Source organism: Carcharodon carcharias, chromosome X, assembly GCF_017639515.1.
Source record: "Carcharodon carcharias isolate sCarCar2 chromosome X, sCarCar2.pri, whole genome shotgun sequence".
Lineage (NCBI taxonomy): Eukaryota > Metazoa > Chordata > Chondrichthyes > Lamniformes > Lamnidae > Carcharodon > Carcharodon carcharias.
In genome coordinates, this window is record NC_054507.1 from 15,928,252 (window position 1) to 15,941,016 (window position 12,765).

Consider the following 12,765-nt stretch of genomic DNA (forward strand, 5'->3'; position numbering starts at 1 on the left):
GTCCGTAGCCCTGCAGGTTACAGCACTTCAGGTGCAGATCCAGGTACCTTTTAAATGAGTTGAGGGTTTCTGCCTCCACCACCAAACCAAACAGCAAGTTCTAGACACCCACCACCCTCTGGGTGAAAATATTTTTCCTCATACCCTCCCTAATCTTTCTACCAACCACCTTCAATCTGTGCCCCCTGGTAATAGACCCCTCCGCTCGGGGTAACAGGACATCCCTGTCTACTCTCTCGAGGCCCCTCATAATCTTGTACACCTCAATCGGGACACCCCCTTACCCCTCTTGCTCGTCCCTTCTAGATGATGCTGTCTGCGTTCACCCTGCCACAGACTAGGATGTCCTCTAGGGGGCGAAGTTCTCTTTTAGTCCCCAGTACTGAAGGCCCAGGATACAGAGAGTTGGAATGTTTTCACCAGATCAATAAGGGATCCTGCTGTGTCTGGAAATAAATGCCCTCTGTTTAGTCTGGTCATGATTGACAACATCCAGAACATGTCAAAAAGTGAAACCTGTACAAAATTCCCCACTGCAAGGCTGATGTTAGGAAGATCAAGATGTTGCAATTCTGGGTACAGGAAATCAATTAACCCCTTATTCCTTTTCCCAACCTCTGAAATGATTTGAAGTGATATTCCTTTATGGTGACAGTGGTTATATTTTATTCGGTATAAGTAAATAAGTGAGACTTGACACATAGACGTACAAAAATAAGAGCAGGAGTAGGCCATTCGGCCCCTCGAGCCTGCCTTGCCATTCAATATGATCATGGCTGATCGGATTGTAACCTCACATTCCTGCCTGCCCCCGATAACCTTTCACCCCCTTGCTTATCAAAAATCTATCTACCTCTGCCATAAAAATATTCAGAGACTCTGCCACAATAATTTTTGAACAGTAATATTAAAGCACAGCAGTATTACCCTTAGACCATGAGCAGAAGCCTGTTCTGCACATAATCACCCCCTGTCACCCCCTGATTACACCAGTCAGTACACCTATGGCCCTCTCTGCCAGCCCCATTCTCCTTTAAGGCACCTCTTCTCTCCAGGGGTGGGTCCCAAACCTCCTCTGGCCAATCACCTCTCTCCTCCTTCTGACCTGGACCGCCCCCACCCCCTCTCTGGGAATCATTTCTTATAATCTCCTTTTATGGAAAAGCCTATAGAGACTGATTTAACCCAATCATTGCCCAGCCATCATTTGAACAGACCAATTACAGAAGCTGCCAAGTGTTATTGTTTATTCTTTCATGGGATGTGGGTGTTGCTGGCAAGGCCAGCATGTGCAGCCCATCCCTAATTTGAACTGAGTGGCTTGCTCGGCCATTTCAGAGGGCAGTTAAGAGTCAACCACATTGCTGTGGGTCTGGAATCGCATGTAGGCCAGACCAGGTAAGGATGGCAGATTTCCTTCCCTAACGGGCATTAGTGAATCAGATGGGTTTTCATGACATACGATGATAGTTGTCATGGTCACCATTAGTGAGGCTAGTTTTTTTTATATTCCAGATTTATCTATCTCAATCTCATCAACCTCAAACCAAGGCTCCCAAGACTGTGGTTTCCCCACACATCAACACCTTTCAGCTTGGGGACATTCCAGTGATAGCGTTTGCCCAATGGTGGCCTCAGTGTTAAATTATTTGATCGAACTCTAACTTCCTGTGCTTCTGAGACAAGGTTTATTTCCCATGGAGCCAGTCATCTGTTTTCACACTTTGCGAGATTTCTGCTGATGTCTGCCCTTTTAAACATTTTGGATCAATAAAATATTTGGTCAGTGTAGGCCCAAACCACAATTTCCCATCCTGTCACCTGTCAACCATTCTTAACCACAGCTCAATCACAACAGGAATTTAAACAGGATAGGCGTAACAATAAAATTAAAAATGAATGCACAGCCACTCATAGTATTTAATTTAGCGTTTGTTAATTAGCAAGAAAACTCAATTTTGGTGCGTGCCAGGATTCTTACAATGGGTACTGTTAAATTTTATTTTTACAATGAATATTCCACTCTGGCATCACTGAGGGCTTCCATAAGTGGTCCTTGCATCTATTATCAACTGGTGTTACTCAGGGAGACCAAGTTACTGTGGCAACGTGCACTTTTTACATGCATGTTGTAGTCTGGAGCTTTGGACAGTGATGGTAGAGGCTCCAATCTCTCCATCACATGGCTGACCAGGAATCTCACCCACACCCACCACCTGCCATTGGCATGTGTATTGGAAGGGTTTTCAGGTTGATAATCAACCTGTTTGGCCACATTATGGATGCACCTTCCTCAGCCATTGAGTCCAGAAGCAGGATTTGAACCCAGAGCTTCTGGCTTGGAGGTAGGGACAATACCCACTGCACCATAAGGCCTCCCATGCCAAACACTTAGGTAAGATATAATGACATCGTAGGATTGAACTGGGAATCTTTGTCACTGCAAACATTGTTCCACCTCCTGTCCATGTTGGTGGTCTAAATGAAATGGATCTCCGCCTTGCAACATTATATGGTGCAGTGTGTCATGTGTAAGTTTTGATGCAGGTACAGAAGAAAGTATCGAACAAGAGACAGGCTATTTGTCTCTTGAGTAACTCCTTCCAACAGACTGTGTATAATTTGGTTACACTGCCATGGAATTTCCCTTGTCTATTTCATCCTAGGTCAGGTGCAATTAACCACAGTTGGAGCTTCCAAAAATCTCTCTGCCTCTTCACCCCCCCCCCCCCCCCACCAAAGATAAATTTAAGGATATTAATTTCACTTTGCAATGTACCCTCACCAGTTACGTTCCACAGATTGCACTTGCATGTTTTGTTAACAGGACAGGAATCAGAGTGTCATACAGAGCCCCCAATGACAGAATGTATTGTGTTCGAGACTGTGAAGGTTAACAGCCTTCTGTCTTTGCCCACATTGGTACGGTCCTGTGAGGCCTGCGATGTCGATTTTGACTTTGGAGAAAATGGGTATCTGAATGATCTTTACAAGAAATCTTTCAAGTGATTCCTTTGTGAATGCTAACAGCCTTCATGATCACTAGCCTACCATGGGTGCCAGAAATACCTGTCCCACAGCAAATGCTGAGGCTTGACAAGTCCGTACAGGCCTCTCATTATTGACTGACACAGGGCTTGCATGTGGCGTGAATCATTCACTACACAGTTGATGGGTGAGATCTGAGATAGGATGAGAACCCAATTTGTGCACATTTTTATTCAAAGTGACTGAGGACACCATTCTTCCCCATTTTGTATTATTGCGGATAGATCATCGATGTGTGCAGTCATATAATCATTGCTTGAAAATGGATTTAACAGTGCAAAAATGTTAATTAATGGCACATTTTGTGTTACTTCCCATCTACTGTAGTCTTGGTGATCTGTGGTATCTAACTCGCTGACCCCTGGCGGTCTGGGTTATCCACATGTCTGAGTTCCCTGGCAATTGGGAGGAAGTCATTTGACAACTCTGAAGGTGATAATATCACCACCTTCAACACCTCTTTGTCCTTTTGTCTATGACATCTTTTGGTTATCTCCACCTATCACTGGCTGCTTGTCCCAACAAACCACCCCCCCCCCCTCCGCCACCCAAACCAACTTATATTTCACCCCTTTCCTATTTTTACTTCGTTCTGTTGAAGGGTCATGAGGACTGGAAAAGTCAACTGTGCTCTTCTCCGCCAATGCTGCCAGACCTGCTGAGTTTTTCCAGGTATTTTTGTTTTTGTTGTGAAACTACCTGTGTTCGTGTCGCTCACTTTTGGGGCTTCTTTGAAAAACTGGTTGTTCAGTTTATCAATCCAACCCTTTGACCTGACTCTCCCAATCCACTGTAGTCCTTTGTCTGTGTCTGGACTCTCTCGTGGGCAGAGTACCCATTGCAGACTGTGGCCAGTTTGATGTGGTATACAGGGTGGGTTGTAACTGGCAAGCAGTCTGTAAGTCACAATGACCAAAGAACTAAATTGCATCACAAAATAATATACAAAACAAAAACAGAATTACCTGGAAAAACTCAGCAGGTCTGGCAGCATCGGCGAAGAGAAGAGTTGACGTTTCGAGTCCTCATGACCCTTCGACAGAACTTGAGTGAGTCCAAGTCCTGCTGAGTTTTTCCAGGTAATTCTGTTTTTGTTTTGGAGTTTGCTCAGCCCAGATCTGCAGTGAATTAATCTACTCAGCCAATGTACTGTTTTAAAAAAATATGCCTATCTTATTATGCATCGATCACGCTAGTTGGTACTGGAATTGTTATTTTAAATGTTCGTGGAATAATAGTGTGACTTTCAATTTGACGGGTAACTGTTGGAGTCACAATGAACGGTGTAATGGTAAAGTAGTAGAAATGGGTCATCTTGACTGATTCATGTTGTGCATGTGGAGTAGGTAGAGAAACTACAAGCCCCAGAGTTCCCGGGGTGTCAATTTCCGAGATTTCGTCAGTTTCACCGCTTCCTCCAACTCCTAATTCGCTTGGAGAATGTTAAGTCAAACACTCGGGCTAAACGGGGCTTCGCAGGCACCCTCTCCACACCCTGGCCTGTGCAACATGATCGCCAGCACCAGGAACATTTTCATGGGCAGGAAGAGGAAAAGAGTCGCCCAGAACGCCGAGAGGTGAGTGTGTTCCTCTCCCCCCACCCCCTTCTCTCCCTTTGCGGTTCTCCATACTCTGGCGTAGCGCTGTATTATTGTGGGACGATTCTTGAGGTTGTTGCTATTTATCCCCGTACCCCTCCAAAAAAAAATTAAGCCACGCGTCACCGTGGATGTTGGAGTCGCCGAGTGGAGATTTTCCTAAGTTTAGCCTGGAATTGTCAGTTGAGGATTTTCAACGATTTTTGTTTTGGGGTGGGGAGCTTTGGCGATAAGTGGAGCGGAAAGTCTCGCCTCACTTTTCATGAGTTCCTTGAATCTACAGGTGTCTGTGGAGTTTGTGCGTTTTGAGCTGTTGAGTAGATGCCCGGACTGAGATTGTTTTCGCAGTACTTGGCTGAGAGTGTTTGTAATTAATTGGCAGGCAGCCAGACTCAAATGGGTTCCACGGGAGTTCTTAATCGCAGCCTCTTCACTTAAGCACACAATATTATAAATAAATATATCCATTCGTTTTAGCTGTTGTGAAGAATTGATTTCCCCTCCCCCTCTGTTTATTTCTGTCCTCTCTGCTGAACTCTTGTTATTGCACTCCATCCACCACTTTAAACATTCACTCCCTCCACCACTGACATATAGTGTGTACCATCTACAAGATGCACTCACCCAGGCTCCTTAGACAGCATCTTCCAAACCCACAACCGCTACCACCTAGAAGGACAAGGACAGCAGACACATGGGAACACCACCACCTGGAAGTTCCCCTCCAAGTCACTCACTATCCTGACTTGGAAATATATCACCATTCCTTCACTGTCACTGGGTCAAAATCCTGGAACTCCCTCTCTAACAGCACTGTGGGTGTACCTACACCACATGGACTGCAGCGGTCCACTCCACTCCACAAGAAGGCAGCTCACCACCACCTTCTCAAGGGCAACTAGGGATGGACAATAAATGCCGGCCCAGCCAGCGAAGCCCCCATCCCTTGAAAGAATATTCTAAAGAAAGCTTGGAAATAACTAATATTTGGTACACTTCTATGACCGCTCACTCCAGAAGGATGTGGCTGAGCTGGAAAAGGGACACAGTGTTACTTGAATGATTATTACTAGAGAATAAAACATATGGGAATCAATTCACCAAACTGGTACTCCCCCCATTGGAGAGGAAAAGATTTAGGGAGGATATGATTCAAATTAGCAGGATGTAGAGGATTGCTGAAAAAGAGACATGTTGAAGGTTTTCATCTTGCACTCACCAGGACACTTCACAAGAATACCAATATAAGGGGGGGAAACAACAATTTATACTGTATGTGAAGAGAATGCTGATTGATTAGCAAGCTGTATTTCCATGGAAAATGCACCACTGATGGTGACTGACAGTTAACTGCCAAGCATTGTTTGAAATTTAAACCAGGCAGCTTAACCCTGATTGGTCAGGGCATTGCTCTGAGGATGTAAAGGATCAGCCAGGGATATTTGATTCAGTGTGAGACTGGAGAACAAGGGGATATGAGGAAAAGCTGTGGAAAACAGAGCAAACCAGAAGGGCTATAACAGAGCGTTGATTCACCAAGGACTTTACCATTTTGATATAGGAGGCTGTAGGGCCAAGTGACGTGGATAAGTTCCAGGTGAACTTGGACATGTATCATCAAAGTGAAACATGTTATTGGCCACAAGTGCAAGGGAAAGACCAATGAGATGAACCACCCATTAAAAATGTGCAGTGAGTGCAGAAATAGGCCATCCCCTGCATTCTTGGGATTTTCAGTACTTCAGCGGGTGCTGGTATGAAATGTGAGCCAGGCAGTGATCTCTGCCACAAGACCCTCAATATCATCAGGACAGTTAAGCACTGGGAGCAATGTTTCTTTTTTAAAGGAAGAGTCACCCTTGGCCACTCTTGAAGCAACATTTTGGAGATGTTCATTTGTCTAAGTGCTTGGAAATGTTCTCCTTGCCATCTATGCAATGCTGGCCATCAGGATCATCATTAACATGATAAAGTGACTCACTGGGGTTGATATAGCAAAGCTATTTCTTCTGGTGGGGGAGACCAGTACGAGGAGAGTACAAACTTAATCTGGCAGTGTTCCATCACAGAGTAGTGGAAACCTATATTCTTTTGCTGAAATGACTTTCAAGACTGTGATTGATAGATTTAAGACTGAAGAGATTTGGGTAAATGAAGTTGAGGTACAAATCAACCATGATCTAATAGAATGGGTGAGTAAACTCGAGGGGCTGAATGGCCTCACGTTTCTATATGACAGTACAGTCACAGTGGCCATGATTTTCTGCTTCTGCAAGCGCTAGCTTGGAGTATTGCAGGTTGGAAAATCCGAGAGTAGAAATTTCCAGCCGGTGTCTGCATGAGGGTGAATGTCTGTGATGCATTTTCGATTTGAAGAGGACGGAGGCATTTTAAATAAAAAAAATTAGTCATTGAATCAAATTGTTGCGCAAGCAGTGGCTGGTGATATAATTGTAACCAGCCATGTGCTTATCATCAAACCGGGCAAATGCTTTGCCAGTCAGCAGTGCCACTTGAATTTTATGTATACTGCGGAAGTAGTTTGGCACTCCTTGAGGAATAGGTGGAAATTGGCCTCTGGGTGTGAATCGCTTCCCCATTGCAGGCACATGGGGGTGAATGGTCACTAGGTGGGAATGGTGCATCAGCGAATCGGCAACCTGTCCAAACTCGTCCTGATTTTCGTCCCCATTAGATGTTAGATAGAAAGTCAATGCACCCCCATTTGTTTTGCAGCCTGTTTGGCAATGAAAGTTCGCCCCCCAGCTGCTAGCATCAAGCCTGTCAAAGTCAGCTGTAGTACAGGTTATGTGTGGAGCCAAGTTGCTTCTGCAATGTTTTATTGCCATGTCTTTATTTCAATCTCGGACAAACAGCCCTTACTGCACAGTGTAATATTTGTGTGACACTGTTGGTCCTCCCAGGTGGACATGAATGTCCTGTGGCACCTTTTTTGAACAGCGTTGTTGGGGCAGTGTTGCCCTGGTATCTTGGCCAACATTCGTCCCACAACCAATACCATGACCAACAGATTAGCTGGTCATTATGTCATTGCTGTTTGCAGGACCGTGCTATGCACAATGTTGGCAGCATCCTTGAGTCAGAAGGTTGTGGGTTCAAGTCCCACCCTAGGATGTGAGCACAAAGCTTGTGGCTGACGATCCAGTGCAGTACTGAGGGAGTGCTGCACTGTCAGAGATGCCGTTTTTCAGATGAGATGTTAAACCAAGCCTGCCTTCTCAGGTGAATGTAAAAGATTCCGGGACACTATTTTGAAGAAGAGTTCTCTCTGGTGTCCTGGCCAATATTTATCCCTCAATCAACACCACAAAAACAGATGATCTGGTCATTTAACACATTACTGTTTGTGGGAGCTTGCTGTGCACAAATTGACTGCCACGTTTCCTACATTGCAACAGTGACTACACTAAAAAAGGTACTTCATTGGCCGAAAACAACGGGACACCTTGAGGTTGTGAAAGATGTTATGTAAATGCAAGACTTTTTAAAAAAAATTTCCACACGTTTCCCTATTTTACAGCAGTAACTATGCTTCAAAAGATGCCGTTGGCTGTGAAGCATTTAGTACATCCTGAAGATGTGAACAGCTCTATGGAAATGCATTCTTTATTTTCTTAATGTAACAATGAAGGATTTGCATTTCTACAATGCAGGACCTCAATGTCACAAGCGCCTTACAGCCAATTGGGTGTTTTTTTTATTAACTTATTCATTCATGGGATGTGGGCATCACTGGTTGGGCCAGCAGTTATTGCCCATCCCTAATTACCCTTGAGAAGGTGGTGCTGAGCTGCCTTCTTGAACTGCTACAGTCCCTGTGGTGTAGGTACACCCACAGTGCTGTTAGGAAGGGAGTTCCAGGATTTTGACCAAGTGACAGTGAAGGAACGATGATATATTTACAAGTCAGGATGGTGAGTGGCTTGGAGGGGAACTTCCAGGTGGTGGTGTTCCCATGTGTCTGCTGCCCTTGTTCTTCTAGGGGGTAGTAGTCGTGGGTTTGGAAAGTGCTGTTGAAGGAGGCTTGGTGAGTTGCTGCAGTACATCTTGTAGATGGTACACACTGCTGCTACTGTGTGATGGTGGTGGAGGGAGTGAGTGTTTGTGGATGGGGTGCCAATCAAGCGGGTTGCTTTGTCCTGAATGGTGTCAAGCTTCTTGAGTGTTGTGGGAGCTGCACTCATCCAGGCAAGTGGAGAGTATTCCATCACATTCCTGGTTTGTGCCTTGTAGATGGTGGACAGGCTTTGGGGAGTCAGGAGGGGAGTTACTCACGGCAGGATTCCTAGCCTCTGACCTGCTCTTGTAGCCACAGTATTTATGTGGCTAGTCCAGTTCAGTTTCTGGTCAATGGTAACCCCCAGGATGTTGATAGTGGGGGATTCAGTGATGGTAATGCCATTGAACATCAAGGGGCGATGGTTAGATTCTCTCTTGTTGGAGATGGTCATTGCCTGGCATTTGTGTGGCGTGAATGTTACTTGCTACTTGTCAGCCCAAGCCTGGATATTGTCCAGGTCTTGCTGCATTTGGACATGGACTGCTTCAGTATCTGACGAGTTATGAATGGTGATGAACATTGTGCAATCATCAGCAAACATCCCCACTTCTGACCTTATGATGGAAGGAAGGTCATCGATGAAGCAGCTGAAGATGGTTGGGCCCAGGACACTACCCTGAGGAACTCCTGCAGTGATGTCCTGGAGCTGAGATGACTGACCTCCAACAACCACAACCATCTTCCTTTGTGCTAGGTATGACTCCAACCAGCGGAGAGTTTTCCCCCTGATTCCCATTGACTCCAGTTTTGCTAGGGCTCCTTGATGTCACACTTGGTCAAAAGCTGCCTTGCTACCAAGAGCAGTCACTCTCACCTCACCTCGGGAGCTCAGCTCTTTTGTCCATGTTTGAACCAAGGCTGTAATGAGGTCAGGAGCTGAGTGGCCCTGACGGAAACCAAACTGAGCATCAGTGAGCAGGTTATTGCTAAGCAAGTGCCGCTTGTTAGCACTGTTGAAGACCCTTTCCATTACTTTACTGATGATGGGGCAGTAATTGGCAGGGTTGGATTTGTCCTGCTTTTTTGGGTACAGGACATACCTGGGCAATTTTCCACATAGCCGGGTAGATGCCAGCGTTGTAGCTGTACCGGGACAGCTTGGCTAGGGGTGCAGCAAGTACTGGAGCAAAAGCCCTCAGTACTATTGCCAAAATATTGTCAGGGCCCATAGCCTTTGCAGTATCCAGTGCCTTCAGCCGTTTCTTGATATCACATGGAGTGAATTGAATTGGCTGAAGACTGGCAGACACTTCCTCCTACCTCTCCCTGGACCATGACCCCACCATTGAACATCAAGCCATTGTTTCCAGGACTGTCACTAACCTCATCTCCTCTGGGGATCTTCCTCCCACAGCTTCCAACCTGTTAGTCGCTCAACCTCAGACGGCCCGCTTCTATCTCCTACCCAAAATCCACAAACAGGACTGTCCCGGCAGACCGATCGTGTCAGCCTGTTCCTGCCCCACGGAACTCATTTCTTGCCATCTTGACTCCATTCTCTCTCCCCTTGTCCAGTCCCTTCCCACCTACATCCGTGATTCCTCTGACATCCTACATCATATCAACAATTTCCAGTTCCCTGGCCCCAACCGCTTCCTCTTCACCATGGACGTCCAATCCCTCTACACCTCCATCCCCCACCAGGATGGCTCTGATGGCTCTCTGCTTCTTCCTCGCACAGAGGCCCGAACAATCCCCATCCACCACTACTCTCCTCCGTCTGGCTGAACTTGTTCTCACACTGAACAATTTCTCCTTTAACTCCTTTCACTTCTTCCAAATAAAAGGTGTGGCTATGGGTACCCGCATGGGCCCCAGCTATGCCTGTCTCTTTATGGGGTATGTGGAACATTCCTTGTTCCAGTCCTACTCCGGCCCCCTCCCACAACTCTTTCTCCGGTACATCGATGATTACTTCGGTGCTGCTTCGTGCTCTCGTCGGGACCTGGAAAAATTTATTAATTTCGCTTCCAATCTCCATCCCTCCATCATTTTCACATGGTCCATCTCTGACACTTCCCTTCCCTTCCTTGACCTCTCTGTCTCAATTTCTGGTGATAGACTGATCACCAATATCCATTACAAGCCCACCGACTCCCACAGCTACCTCGACTACATCTCCTCACACCCCGCTTCCTGTAAGGACTCCATCCCATTCTCTCAGTTCCTTCGCCTCCGTCGCATCTGTTCCGATGATGCTACCTTCAAAAACAGTTCCTATGACATGTCCTCCTTCTTCCTTAACCGAGGTTTTTCACCCACGGTAGTTGACAGGGCCGTCAACCGTGTCCGGCCCATCTCCTGCGCATCCACCCTCACGCCTTCTCCTCCCTCCCAGAAACATGATAGGGTCCCCCTTGTCCTCACTTATCACCCCACCAACCTCCGCATTCAAAGGATCATCCTCCATCATTTCCACCAACTCCAGCATGATGTTACCACCAAACACATCTTCCCTTCACCCCCCCGGCAGCATTCCGTAGACATCGTTCCCTCCGTGACACCCTGGTCCACTCCTCCATTACCCGCTACTTCTCAACCCCCACCTATGGCACTCCCCACGCAAATGCAAAATATGCAACACCTGCCCCTTCACCTCCTCTCTCCTCACTGTCCAAGGGCCCAAACATTCCTTTCAAGTGAAGCAGCATTTCACTTGCATTTCCCCCAACTTAGTCCACTGCATTCGTTGCTCCCAATGCGGTTTCCTCTACATTGGAGAGACCAAACGCAGACTGGGTGACCGCTTTGCAGAACACCTTCGGTCTGTCCGCAAGCATCACCCAAACCCCCCTATCGCTTGCCATTTCAACACTCCACCCTGCTCTCTTGCCCACATGTCCGTCCTTGGCTTGCTGCATTATTCCAGTGAAGCTCAACGCAAACTGGAGGAACAGCACCTCATCTTCTGACTAGGCACTTTACAGCCTTCCGGACTGAATATTGAGTTCAGATCTTGAACTCCCTCCTCCATCCCCACCCCCTTTCTGTTTCTTCCCCCTCACTTTTGTTTTTTCCAATAATTTATATAGATTTTTCTTTTCCCACCTATTTCCATTATTTTTAAATGCATCCCACCCATCGTTTATTTCACCCCACCCTCACTAGAGCTACCTTGCTTGTCCTGCTCTCCACTCTTAATTAGCACATTCTTTTAGATAATATCACCACCTTCAACACCTCTTTGTTCTTTTGTCTGTGACATCTTTTGGTTATCTCCACCTATCACTGCTTGCTTGTCCCAACAACCGTCCCCCTTAAACCAGTTTATATTTCACCCCTTTCCTATTTCTACTTAGTTCTGTTGAAGGGTCATGAGGACTCGAAACATCAACTGTGCTCTTCTCCGCCAATGCTGCCAGACCTGCTGAGTTTTTCCAGGTATTTCTGTTTTTGGAAAGGCACCTGGGATGCTGGGGATCTCCGGAGGAGGCCGAGATGGATCATCCACTTGGCACTTCTGGCTGAAGATTGTTGCAAATGCTTCAGCCTTATCTTTTGCACTGATGTGCTGGGCTCCTCCATCATTGAGGATGGGGATATTTTTGTAGCCTCCTCCTCCAGTGAGTTATTTAATTGTCAACCCACCATTTACGACTGGATGTGGCAGGACTGCAGAGCTTAGATCTGATCTGTTGGTTGTGGGATCACTTAGCTCTGTCTATCACTTGCTGCTTAGCATGTAAGTAATCCTGTGTTATAGCTTCACCAGGTTGACACCTCATTTTTAGGTATGCCTGGTGCTGCTCCTGACATGCCCTCCTGCACTCTTTATTGAACCCGGGTTGATCCCCTGGCTTGATGGTAATGGTAGAGTGGGAGATATGCCGGGTCATGAGGTTACAGATTGTGTTCAAGTACAATTCTGCTGCTGCTGATGGCCCACAGCACCTCATGGATGCCCAGTCTTGAGTTGCTAGATCTGTTCAAAATCTATCTCATTTAGCACGGTGATAGTGTCACACAACACGATGGAGGGTATCCTCAATGTGAAGGTGGGACTTCGTCTCCACAATGACTGTGTGGTGGTCAGTCCTA

The 12,765-nt window shown here is 46.4% G+C and overlaps 1 protein-coding gene across 1 annotated transcript in view; it reads left to right on the forward strand.

Moving 5' to 3' along the window:
- Window positions 1–4,488: 4,488 nt before the first annotated feature.
- Window positions 4,489–12,765, forward strand: part of LOC121273321 (aryl hydrocarbon receptor-like) — a 100,190-nt gene continuing 91,913 nt past the window's right edge. The window contains exon 1 of the mRNA XM_041180456.1: window positions 4,489–4,625. Within this exon, the coding sequence (XP_041036390.1) occupies window positions 4,489–4,625 (137 nt within the window). The remainder of the gene's footprint in view (window positions 4,626–12,765) is intronic.